Below are 20138 nucleotides of genomic sequence, written 5' to 3' on the forward strand. Positions count from 1 at the left end.
AAACTTGATTGGTTTTAAATGTTTAAACCATCCATGTTCTTCACAGTGTCAACACACTTATAATATCCAACCCCGTACTAAACGGTAGCTAAAATCAGACATTAATCATTTATTGAACACTGTTAGTTTAAAATGTTTCAGCTACTGTGAATAGTTCTTAGCCGCTTGTTCCTATTTTAATGTCTCATACAAAATGTAGAAATCTTTTTTAACCCGGAAACATATTAAAATTCAACCCTGTGGAAGCTGCAGTAAACAATCCATAGCAACGATCATTAACACTTCTTTGTACTTGTGAGGTTCAAAGGGGGAAAAAAAGATTTCCTCTGTCCATACCAATAACACTCAGTGATATTTTTTGCAAATTAGAAAAAAATACATATACCCCTCATGGCTCCACTGAGATGTCTACACAGCATGGCAACATTTTAAACACCTCCAGCTCCTACCCCTTCCTGATAATTCCCTCATTCGCTGGCAGATACTCTCTTCGTTTTACATTTCAAAGACCTTCCATATCTTTGTCACTGTTTGCCATCTGTACAATTTTCTGTTCCCATTTTCCTCTCACATTTCATCACTCTTTATGTAAGTGCTGTGGGAGAAGTTTGATATTTCTTCTTGAATATTGCACCCCCCCACACAAAAAAAGACAATAATATAATATTCACTTCATCAATTAACAAGAGCACAGAAGACAACATTATGTTTATTTTGCACCAGGAGTGGGCTCAAGATTTTAAAGCAGAAGGAAGGCGATACTTGCATAAAAATTGACTTGAAATTGACCCGCGCAAAGTCATTCAGAGAGTGTATGAATCATAAAATTTGATGCTTTACAGTCCAGTCGGCTTTCAGCTCATAAAAATACAGCTCATCTTCAATGAATCAAGCAGTGGAACTGCACCCTTGATTAAACCCATCACTCACATTCATCCTGTTGACCGGACAGCTCTTCTTAACATTACAAATCATCTATTCTTTGACTTTTTTTCTACTGCTTTCACTCTTTTTACATTATTATTATTATTATTATCATCATTATTACCATCATTAGTGTTATTATTATTACTATTGCACCCTGGGTATGAGCCTTGTGTGTAGTTGTAGACTAAGCACTTCAAAGTTAACTATATGTGACAGAAGGCATGTCCTTTGCCCATCACAGTCACCAAACTGTGACAGGGAAAATGACACCAATTACCTTCTATAATTACAATTTCTAACAACATACTCTCCCTTGTGAACTCTTGATGGGTTTTTCAGTTCCTCTGCCATGTCTTTTTTTATTAGTTTACTACAAAAGAAGAAGAAAAAAACTGTTTCCTGATACATCCCAATACATATTTATACTCATGCTCTAAACTGGTACCCATTTTTGTTTCTTAGAATTGTATTAAGTGATTTTCTTGGCTTTTTTTCTTTCTGCATTCTTCCCATTTCTATTCTAAACAGAGCTTAGAGTCAATACCGGCGATGAAGTATACATAATTACAGAACCAGTTTTGTAAGTGACTCTCAAATAGCCTAATGCAAATGATTAAATTATGCATATTAGTTGTTCAGGCATACTATGTAATCCTCTTGAGTTTGAGCTGTTATCCAATGTGGACTTATTCTTTACTTCAGAAGAGCTAATGTGAGGAGAAACACAACACAAGGGAGCGGAATTAAAATGTGCATTTCCTGTACAGACCGTGTGAAAATGCTCTATTCTAAACTTAAAAAAATACCATTTACAATGCAAGTCTAAACAAGCCTGATACAAAAAAAGAGAGCCCTGTAATTCAAAAGCCTCTGGGCATGAAGTCTTCTTGGTAGGAAAATAAGTTTCTAATACAAGAATCATATATATGAGGATGAAAACAGCTCAGCACCAACATAAATGTTCCCTTGAAGGCATAGTTTTATAATTACACTGAAAGTAGTCTACAGAGCAATTGGTAAAAGGCTACATAAGTCACTCATTCAATGTCTGAGCAGACATGTTTAGCTCTAAATACCAGTACACCAGGTGTAATGGAGGCACTATATGTATTCTGTATTCACTAAAAAATTAGTTGTCTTTGTGTTGTTACTTGGAAGTGTACGTCTTCTATTCTGTTTATCGGGATCCCATGCTCAGATAATCTCTCTTTTGCTTGTCCAAAGCAAAAGTAATTTTTCAAACTACATCACTTCATTCTAATTGTAACTGATACTTATTTTAAATGCTGGTTTAATGACGTTCACATCACAAACACTGAGAGGCTGAATTATATTCCTATACTCTTAACTACAGTGCATTTGAATATGTTACAGTCACATGCTTATGAATGTCATGCAAATGCAATGCAGACAAAGCATGGCAAGGCAAGTATGGTTTAAGGCTTTTGTTTGAAATGGGACTGAACCAAAAAAATAAAGCTATTAAAGTAAGAATTCTTTTTACTTTTATCTCTATAGCCAAGTATAATATTCAACAAATCAGCAGTCAGTCATGCAAGCACATCCACAGGAAAATCCTCTATGCATTTAAAGACACATGTTTTTCAAATGGGGGTTTGTACTCTTCTTTTCCAAGACAGAAACCATTAATGATTGGTCATAAATGTACCATCTCTAATGCCTGTTTTGGCAAGCAACACCAATTGGGGCAAAAGAGAGCATGGCTTGTGTTTCACCTCTGGATTATAATGTAGAATAATCTGCACATTCGGCTTCTGAAAGAACAATAACATAAACAAGCTACATAAGGAGGCTCTTAGCAACATGTGTGAAAAGGTAGCTTGATGCAAGTTGTGTGAGTGTGACTTGTACAAATGTACCTGGGGCACAAAAATAGGACACACACCATCAACACTGCCTCACAGACGTCTCTCTGTGGTAACAGTGAACTGAAAATCATCTGCCTAATCCCAGCCTTCATCTCACCTATCTCAGAGGTGGAAGGCGAGTGCTCTTATCAAAGGATTAAAGTGGCTGCACAACCCTATACCCCAAAGCCAACAGTTCTCATGAAATTAAAGAAATAGTCTGATACTGTCCTTTTAACGGATTAAAGGATGATCTTGGCAAGCAGTGAGCTCCATAGGCACTTTATGAATGCCAAAGTACATCTGACCTTCAGAACCAGGAATCCAACTGTCCACCACAGCACAGCAAAAAAAAAAAACAGTTCCTCTTTGTCCCTAAAGACAAAAACACTGAAGGATGGTCACTTTTACAAATAGTAATAAAAAACAGCCAAAACATCCGGGTCCACATTTTGTAACACTGACAGTGAGAGGTGGCTTAGGGCAGGAAAAAAGTAATGAAATGCTGATAACATGTTAAGAGAAAGAAAAATCATGATATTTCTTAATAAGCTAAAAAGAACTAAACCAAGGACTAAATTAATTGCCTGACCCACCTGCTCACTCCAAATTCAAATATGTCATGATGGATTTTTGGTTTGGCAGAGGATTCGGCCTCCTAACAATTACAAAGCAGCCATCAAATACTACGATTTTAATTTGTGATTGGTGTGGATCGACATTACACTTCAAACATGAAACATTCAACCGTTATCTGCAAATGGATTATGGCATGTATGGAACTTTGTGAAAAGCAAGTAACACCTCAGTTTATTTTACAAGGCAATAACTGTACCTGTACTGGTGCTTAGCAGAATATATGTGAATCTGAAGAGTCAGCATTCACAGATGAACAATCACTCCCCCCCACCCATTTATTTCTTATAATTTTAAACCGCAAAGCTCCATAATGACAGTTTTATGCCACAATGCCTGATGTTGAGAAATCTGAGAATTCTTTTTTGGGTGGGGGGGTGGACATTATGTCTAATGCATGTAGTGCAGTTACTTTAACCTCTGGGCCTTGATTCGGGAGATTATGGTACATTAAGGCAATATGTTTGTTATTCAATAATGTGACTAATGGAATTCAGTGGTCTTGCCAGGAATAAAAATACCTGCCTACCAAAATAAAACTTGAAATGGTGCTGCACAAAACATAACCCAGATGCAAGTATATGACAGGTAGCTGAAGTCTTCCACAGCCATTACACTTTACACTTAGTTAGGGCTGTTTTCTCTACAGTAAGCAAAATTGCAAAAGAGTAGTCCAAATGATTTTAATACCGGTGGGAGTTCTTGGATTAGACTGTATTCCACATTTATGCAAAGCGACTCGAGAGGATTATCAGTGTAGCAGCCTGCGCTGCATTTATTAGTCACAGAATAATGTATGGGAAGTTTAATATTGACCGGATGTTCACTCTTCTCTTTCTAAAGCATTTGGGTTCTGGCAATTCCCTTTGGGTTATATTTAAATCTAAGCAGATGTCCAATTGCCATTAATTATCTAAGACTGTTGAATCTATTTTATGTACGTTAATGGGACACGCTCTGTAAAAATGAATTCCGAAATTAAACCCATTCGCTTTATCTGTAGAAGGAAATAAGCCAACAAGTTTCTTCACTGTGTTTAAATATTTCCAGTAATTATAGCCCCCCTCCACCATCCCCCCAACAGCAAAAAAAAAAGAAAAAAACATTCTACAATGTGTGGAGAGATATTCTTTAATCTGTAATTATAATCAGATTTGTTTTAAAAATAAGCAGCCCAAATGTACAGATCAAAGATTAAATAACCACCATAAATACATTATTATAGTTGAATGAAGACCCAAAGGATTAAAAGCAATCAGGATCGCATGAAGGATGCTAAGAAACGTATCTATCACGCCACACCATTTTGGTTGGACTTAAGTAACATTTACTTTTGAGGTTTGCAATGCATACATACATATATACATCTCAATGCATTTGTGGCACAAAGGAAGTAAAAATGCAAGATAGCATTAAGCTAGATTGCAAAAATAACTCTGCAGGTAACCCCTGAGAGATATTATATTTAACAAGCTTGCAAGGTTTTCTGATTCTTCTAGAGTATCACATTCCCACAAGCTCTTTCCATATCGGCACAAAACAAGTGCAGGTTTATTGAGCTAAACCTTCCTAAACTGGTTTCAGAGTCCATAATTCAGATTCACCCTACCAACTTTTCCACACTATTATCAGTAGATGATCAAACGCTGCATTTCTAAATGCTCTCTCTCCTATATTGAGGTACAGTTAGATTTAGGTATCTGTGATCAAATTCAAAGCAGTCACCTTTTGTTCAACATTTTCTGTCACCTTTTTTAAGAGCATCAGTTCTGAATTTCATTTCATCTTGAGGTGAATAATGCTGAATTCCTTGCTTCATCATTATGCAGAAAAACAGTTTGTGGGCTCACACAGATTGTTGCCTCAAGGACATTGCTTTATTTATAGTTCAGAGATGTGTACTACCAGCATGCTAAGAGCTATTAATAAAACATGCAAAGTATGTTCTGGTATGTTTGGATACAATCAAAATATAAGGCTAGATAACAATATTGCAGTTACTAAGTAAAATATATGCTTTATTTCCCCAATATTACTTGTTTCCAGAGCCATATGGTTTGGACAATTTCTGAAATCAGCTCACAATAAAACATTAAACTAATTAGATCTACCATTTTTAATGCAAATCACAAATGTAGAATTGCAATGATCATGAATTAAGGCAACTTTGATCAAATAGATCAGAAAAAAACTCATTTAGCTGTTAGCAATTTTATACAAAAACAAAGCATGAAGTTATAAAGTGTCGCATCAACCTATTAGGATGGAAATACAAAAATGTCTTGGTTTAAATACCATAAAACTTCAATTTAATGCCCCCTGCATTTATTCCAAATAACTATGGCTGATCGGTATATATATATATATATATATATATATATATATATATATATATATATATATATATATATATACAGTATATATTTACTGAAAACAAGAAAGAAGCAAAAACTAAAAATAAAGGTTTACGTAAATATGTGGTGGAAGGTTCTTTCAAATGTGTTAATGCATCTTTAGAAACTGTATCGATTTCCCTTTTCTTTATAAAACACTGTCAAATGACCGGCTTTTGATTACATGATTATCAACCCGGCGACTATTGGAGACCGGCTACTATTTGAGACCCGGTGAGCACTGGAAGTTTTGCAGTATATAGATTAAAAATTTTAACAAAGGAAGTTTGTCCTTTTTTTGTGCCTGTGCATATTTTAATGAGACCATTGTATCGTGTTCCTAATAACTACTGTACATTTTCTCTCTCAGTTCCTCTGAGGATGAGGTCAAACAAGCAATGAGGGTTAGAGATCACGTCTTCATTTTAATTAGTACTCTCATTCTTTAATTAGGAAATGCCACTGCCATGTTCTGATACTCTTAACTCCTCCAGATAAAGAGCTGCCGACAGAAAGGAAATTATCTTAAGTATTTCTGAGTGCACAGAGCAAGTGGATTATGTTTTATAAGAGGGCTTCAGATCACTGTCAAATGCCAGTTTGACTCTCCAGCTCATATTCCTCCAATCACCTTTGACAGATTAGCATATTATTAGCATACATAATAACAGTACAACTGTTAACCAGGAAGCACAAGAAGACAAATAAGTTCTTATGAAATGATTAAGCCTTAGAATAACATATGATGTGATCTTAATAATAACCCTCCAAATTATGTACATATATATATATATATATATTTAAATTGTATTATATTTTCACATATACACTCTAAGACACTGCTCTTAACTGGAGAAGAGGAGCAGACACTTAATAGTTAGCTTTCCATCTCTGTAAAATATAATCCCAGAAATGCCTAAAGAAGTGCAATAAATTCATTTTGGAAAGGAAATTACTACATAATTAAGGGATGAAAGAAGGCTGAAGCGGAACATGAGAAATGAATTAATTCCTTGAATAATGAGTGCAGAATTGTAGAATAAAACTGTAAGAATGCTTGAGAATAACAAAGAAAAGCAAAGACAAACAAACAGTTAAATGTGAATAGCTTTATGTATATGCCCCTTGAGTACGAAACAATAGAGAAAACAGAATCAGAGTAGCTTGTGATCTATAGTTCATATATATATATATATATATATATATATATATATATATATGTGTGTGTGTGTGTGTGTGTGTGTGTGTGGACGTGGGTGTGTTTATCTAGGGATTTCATTTTAATTAAGAACTCAAAAATTCATAAATTCTATAATTTATAATTACACCATATTCCACATTATTTTTCTCATTTTGTTTTAAAAGCTAATTACATGCTGGAGTAAAGCTTCTAGTCAAAGCAGTAAGCTGTGTGCAATTCCTAATGTCACAGCCTATGGATTTCAAGGGATGAAATGCTTATCTTGAAAAATAAATGCACCTGGTAAAAAATTATAAAGCACCACATAAACAACATCATCAACAACAAAACATGTTATTCTGTTTCTATAATAAACAATAGACATTCTGGAAAGAAAGTGACTGAGCTGCTTTTCTAAACGGACTCATTTAACTTCACATTTCATGAACAAAAAACCCGTTTAACAAAAAGGATGGGCTGACTATTTACTCTTCATTGCTGGGTTGGAAATTACACCTCCAGAGAATTCCCCTCAGTTTTCAAGCATGCAGACAGAGGTCCCAATTAATAGGAGCTTGACATGCCCTATGGTTAAGTGATAATTAGGAACGGGGCAGTTTTAATATGGCTGAAGGAATTCCAACATAATTACATTGTAGCTCGTCTGTTCGTTTTTTATTCCTGGGACACACCGAGTCCTACACAAACTTCTTCAAATTTGCTTTACGATTTGTTATATTCACATACATTAAGAGCAGGTGTAAATATTGTGAGTGCCTGTCTTATTTTCCTCAAAAATACTGTATTTTGTCTTGCTCTCTGGAATCTGCATTTCTCCTGCACTTTGTCTCTAAGTGCATCCGCTGGTTGTGTTGAACTCACTCCTCTTGGCGTGGGGCCAGAGTGGCTCTGCTGTGATTTGGTTCCGCAGTCAGTAATTTGTCCAGCTGTCCAATGTGAATAATAAGGGTAATAGGATGTCTGGCGCAATTATTGTAAAATACATTTCTCTTATAACTGAAAGTGCGCAAAATAATGGTTTGCATTGAGTCACTTCTTCCAAGATTGTGACTGCTGTACAAAATCAATGAAAATGAATATAAAATGAATGACATTGTTTGGGAACAAACACCTTTAACTTGGATTATTAATACATTTAACTAAACAGAGTGTTTTCAGACCTCAGACATCTCACTCCCAGAGTAGAAACATGGGGCCAGTACTAATAATTAGCATTGGTCCTTTCCCTATAGTAGTGCCAATATAATGTTTGCCCATCCCAAATGGTATTTGCTCATTTTAATGTTGGGACAGCTGCACCACATAAGACCTTCTAATGCTTAACCAACACAATGAGTTTTCCGAATGCTGATGACCTCGGAAATGGATAGGGAATTCATTTTGCAGGCTTTGATTCTTTTATACGAGATGTATAAACTCTGGGTTCATCAAAAGTATTTTCTGTATCTGCAGTTGAACAGCAACACAGTCAAGCCTCCTAGGAGAGAGACGTTCCAAAGTTTCTGATTAGCACAAGATTTAGTCACTTAATATCAGTCGGTCGCTTTATTTTTCAAATACACCGCAGGTGGACACTGGATGGATTCCAAAGCATGTACGGATATTTTAGCCCAAAAAGCAGGGTACAAGAGGCTCAAACTTGGTCACAAATGGACTTTACACTAAGATAATGATCCACGTCTACTACCAAATGGTTAAGAGAGCATGACATCTTACACTAATCCTATGTCTGGCTTTATGCCAACGCTTCCTCCCCTGGGTTTTCACTTGGGAACATCCAGTAATTCAGAAAGAAAAGGTGACCAAAGAATATAATAAGCTTCATTTACGGCTAATACCCAGGAGGTTTAATAATAACCATGTAACTGGTAAATTGCGCCTCATTGTTCTGAAAACATCATAATTGGCACTGGCAGCCCAAGAATCAATTAGTAAAGTTATTAACATTTGCAGACAGAACGGTAATAGCATTACTGCAGGTGTACTGTGCAAGCAGAGCAATATATGTTATCTACGTTTTTCCGGGACATGCACCAATTGAGGTTGATCAACAAAAAGCAAGATCTTTAATCTTTGTTGTATATAGCAGAGGAGAATTAAAACCCCATTATATAATTAACCTTAGAGTCAGCTTTTCCTTTAAAGATCGCCATTCTAATCTAAATTGGTATTTAGAATCACGGCACACTAAGGAGTCAATACCAGTATCTATGGCAATGTGCAGTATTCATTGATTGTTATAGTTTGTGTTTCAGATTCAGGATGAAACCTCAAACTGTTTTGTACTGATATGATTTATTTACGTAACTGATTCCTTTTCTTTCCAGGTCAAGTTTGCTGTTTGGCTACGGTAAGGCATACTTTCTAAACTATGAAGATATCTTCTAGCTCTTCGGGCTTGGGATATAAAACATGTTTACTGTAACTATACCTACAGTAAAATTAAGTTGAAACAAAGAAAAGAAAGCAGTCACTAGCTGGCTTTAATCTAAGGCACATATTATTTGCTCCAACAAACAAACTTAACCTTGCAACTCACATGGGTAATGCTGTGGTAATGGGTTCAATGAATCTAACACATTATGAGTTGACTTTTATGACTGGAAAATAAGTAGGAATTGTGCTTGGCCAAATAAATGGTCACCACTGATCACACATTTTCAGAATGTGCTGGTAATATACACTCACCTAAAGGATTATTAGGAACACCTGTTCAATTTCTCATTAATGCAATTATCTAACCAACCAATCACATGGCAGTTGCTTCAATGCATTTAGGGGTGTGGTCCTGGTCAAGACAATCTCCTGAACTCCAAACTGAATGTCTGAATGGGAAAGAAAGGTGATTTAAGGAATTTTGAGCGTGGCATGGTTGTTGGTGCCAGACGGGCCGGTCTGAGTATTTCACAATCTGCTCAGTTACTGGGATTTTCACGCACAACCATTTCTAGGGTTTACAAAGAATGGTGTGAAAAGGGAAAAACATCCAGTATGCGGCAGTCCTGTGGGGGCGAAAATGCCTTGTTGATGCTAGAGGTCAGAGGAGAATGGGCCGATTGATTCAAGCTGATAGAAGAGCAACTTTGACTGAAATAACCACTCGTTACAACCGAGGTATGCAGCAAAGCATTTGTGAAGCCACAACACGTACAACCTTGAGGCGGATGGGCTACAACAGCAGAAGACCCCACCGGGTACCACTCATCTCCACTACAAATAGGAAAAAGAGGCTACAATTTGCACAAGCTCACCAAAATTGGACAGTTGAAGACTGGAAAAATGTTGCCTGGTCTGATGAGTCTCGATTTCTGTTGAGACATTCAGATGGTAGAGTCAGAATTTGGCGTAAACAGAATGAGAACATGGATCCATCATGCCTTGTTACCACTGTGCAGGCTGCTGGTGGTGGTGTAATGGTGTGGGGGATGTTTTCTTGGCACACTTTAGGCCCCTTAGTGCCAATTGGGCATCGTTTAAATGCCACGGCCTACCTGAGCATTGTTTCTGACCATGTCCATCCCTTTATGACCACCATGTACCCATCCTCTGATGGCTACTTCCAGCAGGATAATGCACCATGTCACAAAGGTCGAATCATTTCAAATTGGTTTCTTGAACATGACAATGAGTTCACTGTACTAAACTGGCCCCCACAGTCACCAGATCTCAACCCAATAGAGCATCTTTGGGATGTGGTGGAACGGGAGCTTCGTGCCCTGGATGTGCATCCCACAAATCTCCATCAACTGCAAGATGCTATCCTATCAATATGGGCCAACATTTCTAATGAATGCTTTCAGCACCTTGTTGAATCAATGCCACATAGAATTAAGGCAGTTCTGAAGGCGAAAGGGAGTCAAACACAGTATTAGTATGGTGTTCCTAATAATCCTTTAGGTGAGTGTATTTAAAACCTAAAATATATAACTATTATGTACGACCCAGCTCTGTTTGTAATTCATATCCCTCACTTTGATACTGTTTCTCTACAATCCTAACTAAAAAGTGTTTGATGTGTTCACCTTCTGAAGTCTTGGCATCTTATTTTATACCATAGCTTTAAAAAGAGAACAACTAATAAATCCATGTTTCAGAGACAAGCACGGTCAATGTTTTAATACTTTAATAGCATTTTACCAGAAGACTGGTCTGAACTATGGAGACGTCACAAATAAATCCTATGGTACCATGTTCTCTGACTTCACACAACACATCTGTTGAGCTTCCATTATAGAGAAAGGCTTTTAATAATTAGAGATTTAGTGAAAATCTGTTGTCCAGTTTCCTTCGCTACCTAGTCCTCCATGGTCCACTTCACACAGCATTTCCACACAGCTTTATGATTTAGTATCTGGCAATAATTTATTCATTAGGCTTTTGAAGATCTTGGAAACTATAATCATTAAAGAACACTATGCTTTTCCAATGTCCACACTAGAACTCAAACTGTAAAACGAATGACATAAATATCAGACATCACTGTGTATTGTAGTATCAATAATCCTGGAAGTTGCAATCACGTCTCTTGCAAATCACAGGCCATTGGAAATGTAATGACTTATTTATTAATGAATGAGAATCAGTACAATATTTTCAGTTAATTGTTGCAAATGATTACTTAATCATATAATGTATAGTAACATTGAAATTAAATGAATATATGTATATTGTACTTCTGTATATTTTTTTCTGCTCTTTGTTTATTTCCTTTTGAAAAAGTGAAAAAGACAATACACAACACATAAGATGTACAGGGTGTAACTTGTACTTAATGAATAGTCTGTATTAAATCAGTTACAATGCAGTATTTTAATTTTCTGTTGTACTAAGCAATACTGAAATTGTGAGCTACTTATTTCAAGCCTTGGGGAGAGAGCACTTTTGTACAAGAAGTGGCTTCTTTTGACTAGAACGAGTGTAGTTCAAAGTAGAAGAGATAAAAAGTGACCCAGTTAATGTGTATTCAGCCATCTTCTACAACAGGCAAAATATTTTTAATCACGGCACATGTTAGATACACAAGAGTCTCAAAGTAAGAAGCCCTTGTCTTTTTTAGAATCAAGTACTGCATATTATAAAAGTTCCCAGATAACAACACTGGTCGGCTGTATTACTGCAATTTAGCCATCGATAAACAAATAATAAATCTTCAACAACAACAACAACAACAACAACAACAGAGTTTATGCTAGTACTTTTAAGGTGTGAGAACATACTGATTTGAAGAATACACACATTTTGAGTACAAGAATACATTTAATTTCCCCACTTGGCTCTGTATTATTAATAGACAACTGTCGTTCTCTTGAATAATTTATCATCAAATGTGTCACATGCGCACCTGCATTTTGTTACAGTGCTATATAAGAACAATAAGCCTGGCCTACAAGTACCCCTTTGTTCCTACAGAGAGCTGTGCTCAAAAATGATTGATGTAGGTTCAGCCTCCAAGGCGGACTGGTAAACAGGGTCATCAGATGCAGAACATCAGTACAAGACTGATGACATTTGGAGGAGGAACAAAGACAGGAAAGTAAAGGTTTCTTAGTGTTGGGAAGTTTTGTTTTTTTAATTAATACTGGCATTAAAAAAGTGCCTGAAAGAAAACAGGAACACACAATGAGAAAAAAGTGCTGTAATACTGAAGAATGCTACTGGTTTGATGGTTTTCATATTGGCTAAATCTTGTATATAACACATGACCAGTGTTTTACAACGGATTGACAGATAATATCAATGTTGAAGGCCAAGGGCCACAGCTCTGACCTCAGGGATTACAGTGTTGAATGCTGCATTGATTAAATGAATACCCAGATCCTCAAGGCCTACAACATGTGACAATATATGTATTGTAAATATTAATTGTAAAATCTGGGTCCTGAAATTGAGATCTATGTAATTTAATGTATTTAAAGACACAATTTGATATTATTTCTATTGAAAGATTGTAAGGATGTGAGAATGGCTTTCTCGTGGTTAAAGGTCCAATAATGTGTGCTGTCCCTTTGTTTTCAATATAAAGCTCTGATATCTGAATGTAGTTGTCGTAGGTCACACAATATACAAGCCAAAGACAATAGATTTCGTTGAAGTCAATTAATTTTGCATTTTCAGAGTGAGATTGGAAGGATTCCTAACTGCAATACAACCTCTGAGGTGTGTTTCCATCAGTGAAAGGATTCATTAGTTGAAAATACTGAAATATAATTAGTACAAGCATGCACTCTAAAAAACAGAATGATATATGCATATTTATTTTGACATTTAACTTCATTCTGTAAGTCATAATACATCATTGTGTAGCAGCTGTACTTAACATTTTACTGATAGTTCAAAGTCCTCAAACCATATCAGCATAGCATTTGTTATTCATTTAAATCTTCCATTGCCTCCGTAAATGACATATTAAAAAACACTTAAAATAATTCATTTTAATTTATATGAATGAGTTAGTTTATATAACAGGCTCACATTTAATTAATAATCTAAATGTGCCTAAAACATTAAGCTCATATTTTGTTTGATATGTAGAGAAAGTTGATCACAGGGGAAATTCTGTATAACTGGAAGAATTCAGTGAACTGGCCTACCTACAAAGATTTCCATTTCAGCTTAATTACTGTCTTTAATTTCTTTGTTCTATATCTTTCATTACATTATATACAGTTCCTTAAGTAAATTATACAGGAAGGAACAACTATACACCTGATGTGATAATGCTTCACTAATGGGCTACTTTCCTTGCACTGCAGAGTTTTTACCATTTGGTTTTGAAAGTAGTTTCAGCAGCTAAATTACTAGCATGTCATATAATCTACACGCAATCAAATACAGAGAATCACACAAGATATAAATGATAAAATCAAGTACAGTCAATGTCTTATGTTTAGATTTTCAAAATAAAAATACCTTAATAAAATAGGATGAAAGTATTTATCACAGATCATCAATGTCCCAGAGCATAAAACATAGCAGTGGAAGTACATACAGTATAAAATAATAAACACATGAATAATCACTCCACTACATTCTTCAGGCATGAAGACAAATCTGATATGAATGAGACTTTATACAATGGAGCAGATCACACGGGCTGACCTACATGTAGAGATGTAAGATAAAACAGATCAATTGCCATGTTACACGGCGAATAAAGGAATCCTGTTTGGTAGCCATTGGTTTTTAAAAACTGGAGTGTATTAGCAGTTCATTCTCTACAGCTGTACACCATCAGCATCAAACATGCTTTTCTCTGCCTCCCATCAACTTTCATAGTTTGAATCACAACTATCTGCTTCCAAACAACAATTAATAAACACAGAAGCATTAACTGTTGACAGCAGGTTTATTACCAGCTGTATCACAAGACCTGTAGCCAAATTCTTCACAATTCATAAGTTACAATTTTCCAGTGCAGATCAACAAGGCTAGTCCTCTCTCTCAAGAGAAACAATTTTTAACGCTTTACATGAAGTGTCCCTAATTACTGTGTATTTACACTGTAATTACTTGGTAACTACCAGTTTAATTATGCATATTTACACTGTATTTACACTGTAATTGTGCATAGTTACAATGTTTTTACTGTCCTATGGTAACACTTTATATTTATTGTCCCTAATTACTCTGTAGTTACTTGGTAACTACCAATGTAATTATGCCTATTTACACTGTATTTACACTGTAACAAGTAATTATAGTGTAAATACGCAGTGATTAGGGACACTTAATGTAAAGTGTTATGACATAATTAGAAGACATTTGCACACTCTCATATCTTCTCAATGTAAAGTGCAATATGTAATGGCTCTATTATCCCCACTTAGGAAGTGTGTGAAAATGTAAGTGATATGCCTTGTCAAAAGCTGTAATCTGAAAAATGCTCAGAAATGAATCAATTATTTACTTCACAACTATGTGTATTGTTAATGACTAATTTTATAACCATTCAATGTACATTTTGTGACTTGTGTCAATAGCCCTGAGCAACTGTAGAAACAGTGGTTGGTCCAGGCCAGCTGGTTGGACATCCTCCAAGAGCTGGACATGAGTGGTCAAGCTCAAGCATGGCTTTTCCACTTCTCAATCCACTTTTTCAACCAGTTGAGACCGTAGACTTTTCATGTATGGTTAGATTTGCGCTACGTATGATACAGTGATGGGGGTTTACACCAGAGAGAAGAATGAATCCTCTGTCAAATTAAACAACTGCCATGTTAACTATTATAATTACAATCTGGCTTTGGTGGCTGGATCAAAGTTAAAATTTGGTCGGGGTCTTTCCTGAAATCAGAGGGTCCATCATCTTTCTCACAGGGATAGCTGCCAGAATCATATCCTGCTTTTATCTGAATACACCAACGATTCTTGTTTTAGTTGCTTAGTGCTATCTGACAGAGTGTTGACCTTCATCATGTCACAGACTTCAGTAGCCTGACATGGTTTTGATAGCTCACTTGCTCTTCGTTTATGGGCTGGCTGATCCTGAATGTGAAAGCAAAGCGTATTCGGGATCTCAGCTTCTGTGTACTGACATGGACACTAGTTGCCTGTGGCTGAAAATCATTTCCACAACTTTCGAAACACAAATAAATCACCAAGCAATACTTGCCTTTCAACAAAATAGATGTAATTAATTGTATACACATTTTGAATGCAAGATTTGGTGTCACAACATACTAGTTATTATAAAAAGAAATCCACTTAAAAAAAGAGATAAAAAAGGCTTAATTTTGTACATGTGAGTCATATCATCTATTAAGACAAAAACCTTGGGTAGCACTAATGTTGTGAGCCAGTTATCTGCATCACAGTCACATTTACCCAGCAGTATCAGATGTCAGCAACTAGTTAGGCAAATCAAGTAAAAAAACACCGGCACAGTGGTAAACTTGGTTGTACTTAAAAAAAGGTTCCTCAGTGCTTACCTGTACATGAATAATCATCAATCCTGATGTAGCCAGTCTGGCAGATACACATGAAGGACCCGGGAGTATTTACGCACATGGTGTTTTCTCGACAATAGTGCCTCCCTTCTGCACATTCATCAACATCTGCAAAGACAGAAAATACGGTTAGATGCATTTTTTTTTATTACAAAGATGAAAGCTTGGATATTGTTTATGTCTAGATACATTAAATAAAACACAAAACAATTTGTTTTCCAGTTTATTTGAATACCCCTCCAGTCTCATTTAATTTCTAATATTTTCCGAAAATAAGAATATAATACATTTGCTGCAATCATTTAATTCTTCGTGGTCTGTAAATGGTTGCAAATTTCAATATGCATGGCCTGTTTATTTCCCAATTTTGTCTTAGCATGATCATTTGAATCATATTGTTTTCCCCACTTTATTCTACCATCACATACTACAGAACTTAAGTTTAACTTTTGCTAAGAATTATGTTCTAGATTATAAAATAATTAAAAATAAATAGTAAAACCTTAACCTAACCCTAAGCATGACTGTTAACCGAGGCTTCAGATGGTAATTGACAACATTAAATGATTCAAAGAGCCAAATACTGAAAAGTTTTCATATGGACAAGAAAAGGGGGTTAACATAATTATAACTATTGACAAGCAAAGCGGTATCTCAGTTATAACCTGGGCCATATTTGTTTGGCTATTTGTTGCACATAAGAATTTGTATCTTTGTTCCATGATTTATCGTTTGCCAGTAAATTATGTAAACATATGAGGCATATATTAGTTAATGTGATGAAGTGAATGCAATTAAGTTGGAATACGTCATAGGTATTCAGCAGACAGATCATTTTTGAAAAGCCGATCTGAATCTATTGATGTTTCAGATAAATACGTGTGGCATTGATTTTTGTCTTCCTTCATGTACATATTATTGCTTTCTATAGAACAGTTCTCTCCAAATTCAATGGAAGACGATAATTGTATCCAAAATTTATCAAAAAAGAAGAAGAAACCTTTTCAGCATTGATTTGAACCTTTCTATTACATCAGACTGAAACACACCTCACATGAAGCAACACGTCAAGGCCTTTTCAGCTTCTTAGTACCGTCCACAATACTGCTGCAAAACAACCCACCGCTGCCGATTTTACAATATGTAAAAATCTATTACATTTTCATACGATAATAATTACAATATTGTTAAGATACACCTCTTTACACTCAATGCTGTGTATGGCCTTGGCAGCCTCCACCACCCCCAGCCTCCTCTGCTGAGCACTTTCTTACAATTTCTTGTAAGTTTTCTATTTCAGAGTTTAACTGTTTTCTTTTATTTCTCCCACTTCATCTCCACTTATTGTGCAGTATCCATGCTGATAAACATGTACAAACTGAGCTCACAAGTTTTTACTTATTTATTAAGTGAATAATTGGAATCAAATTAAGAATTAAGAATAAGCCGTGTGGTTAGATGTGTCTCCTGGGTTTTATACGTGCCCCAGACAAAGCTACAGTAGTTACCCCTGGATGAGGTTAAGATTACATTTATCTGAAATTCACACTGAAGGAAACCGTGAGTTGATTTAGTGCCTATTAACTGTGGGCACCATCGGTCACCACTGACACTTAGTCAGTCTAGCTGAAACAATATGTTATAACTTGTCACTATTGGGATTACAGGCTTCTGAATTTAAATGACTTGTAACGAAGGAGAGGTGATTTCCATCTCCATTAGCTGACTCCATTCCCATGATTGTTCTGTCACGTAGCGGCACATGATACAGCGCATTAAAAGGAGGAAGAAATCAATACCTGCTTTTATCTCCAAATAAAATGTTATGCAGCAGCTTTGTTACATTAAAGTAACAAAGTAAATAAACTCTCCACAGACCAGTGTAATATTATGCCGAGCTTCATCTGAAAGTCTTAGTTGATTCAAACAACAAAATGTTGAAACAGATTGCCTGTCTACCTCTTAATGATAGCCCTTGAGATGCATTTTATTTTATTCATAACATGAACAACAGAAACTACAGTCCTTATTTCATAATTGATTAACTGGTTTGTTTGCAGACAACATAAAAAAATTGTAATAATGATGTAAAGAATAATCTGGATGAAGTTTTAACAGATTATTAATGTGTGCTACCAACAACTACAATTAGAAACCAAAATATTTCAGGTTTTCAGTAGTTCATGAAGTCCTATGATGTAATTTGAAATATACTTTTCTTGTTCTTAAAATGGCAATGGCATGAATGGAGTCCAAAAGTGGGGATGGTTTCTTGGGCCCAGAGTGTGGTGTAAAAGACAGCACGACATGAGAAACAGGGACAGAATATGTGTGGGCTACTCTGCGATCTGGCAGCAGAGAGATTACCTCCCATCACCATTTGGCTGTGCTTTCAGTTTTTAGCTGGCAAACGCCAATTTTAATTTTGCCAATCTCATCCCCACAGAAAATTATTTCTTTATTTTTATAAATAGTAATGTTTGTTACAAAGTGCATCCTTCAATGATAGTTAGACCATGACAAACTGAGCTTCAGAATGAGAAAGAAAAATCTTATCATTTTCTGCAGGTGTGTTAGAGATTATATTTATTGGAAAAGGTGATATAAGACATCTATTAAGACTCATTACATGTCCACAGTTGCACTATCAATATGCAATGTTGTACAGTGGAAGACGAAGCACTTGCAATTTGCACAGTGCCTTGCCATTCGGCCACCACCGAACTGAGTCGAAAAGTGCTAATGCAACTTTCTCAAAAGGTCAAAATTCAAAGCGCAGTCTGGGAAAAACAAAAAAAAGTGTTTAATTTGTCCAAGCCCTTTGACAACAAAGTAAATGCAAATAGATTATTACATTCTGGCGAAGAACTGAAAAAGAAAGCCTGGTGGCGTAGTTGTCATGATGTTAGCTCTCTCACACAAGAAGACAGACCCCACCAGGACTGGAGCTGAGAAGCAGCGGGGAACTGTACAGATAATGCGCCCATGCTGCTAATGTCTGCAGGGTTCTGCCATTAAGAAGGCACTAAAGCTTGAATCACAAGCAAATTAAAAGAATCTGCAATTCCACTGCCAATCACACCTTGAACAGCAATACTTCGGCAAATCACCCTAAGAAACTTAGCAGCCCTGCCATGTTTGAACGATGCACTAACAGCACCAACAGAATTATCTATTCAAGGAACCAGCCCGAGTAATACAAAGTGATTAATACCTGCTGTACTCGCTCAAAACATTTGCCATCGCTCTGCTGCTTCATATTATCCCTGATTTTTATTAATCTTTTCATTACAGGTCTAATATATCAATACATATTTATTTCAGAGTAGTTGTTCGCAGGAGTCTGTCATTAACATTTGTCATCTGGCAAAATGTTTTCCTCATGAATTCAGATGCTGGGGTGAACAGAAGAGTCATGAGCTATCGACCTTCTTAAGAAATGTGCCCTAAATAGGTTATCATCAAAACAAACACAAGAAAGTCTTTATATTCTTTTAGTAACCTACTTTAGATTTAATAGCAGCTCTCTACCCTCCTCGTTATTCAGCCCTGCTCTGACCTGAAGAGCACATCGTTTGCACAGCGACTACTCCAGCTGGTTTTCTTACATGGAGACAGTAGAAATGGGTTCTGAAGATGTCTGAGGAGATATCTCCCCCAGCCACTCACTTGGACAAAGCAAACAAACAAAAAGACAAACAAACAAAACAGCCAGGTGAACTATATTTTGAGAATTTGTTCCACAGAGAGATAATACAGAATTCAGCAGACCGACTCATTCATAATAAATAAATAAGCCATGGGATTTTAATTCCAGTGAATGGGGAAGGAAAACTTAAGACAGTTTCCAGTATGTGGACATTTCAGATTTATATCCTCCTTCTCTTATAATAGCCCATGCTACAGTAGGTGTTGAAAAACTGTCAGCTGCAATATTCCCCTCTGTCAGTAACTTCACTTATTTTATGTTTGCTTAAACAGTTCAAGTTTAGCATGTATTAATGATTTACTATAGAAAAACAAATCACATTAAATGCACCTCCTGTGAGCTAAATGGACGATGCACCAGCTTGTGTTCAAAATATACTTCTCGTTTTGAATTAGAAATCCTTTACACTTCAATGTTTTTTTTTTGTTTTCATCTAGAAATTCTCCGTGGAGCAATGCT

At 36.0% G+C, this 20138-nt stretch overlaps 1 protein-coding gene across 1 annotated transcript in view; it reads right to left on the reverse strand.

Moving 5' to 3' along the window:
* nell2a (neural EGFL like 2a) overlaps positions 1–20138 on the reverse strand; it is an 89626-nt gene that overhangs the window by 32549 nt on the left and 36939 nt on the right. Inside the window, exon 13 of the mRNA XM_066724098.1 lies at positions 15953–16078. Coding sequence (XP_066580195.1) covers positions 15953–16078 — 126 coding nt within the window. The remainder of the gene's footprint in view (positions 1–15952; positions 16079–20138) is intronic.

Source organism: Amia ocellicauda, chromosome 15, assembly GCF_036373705.1.
Source record: "Amia ocellicauda isolate fAmiCal2 chromosome 15, fAmiCal2.hap1, whole genome shotgun sequence".
Lineage (NCBI taxonomy): Eukaryota > Metazoa > Chordata > Actinopteri > Amiiformes > Amiidae > Amia > Amia ocellicauda.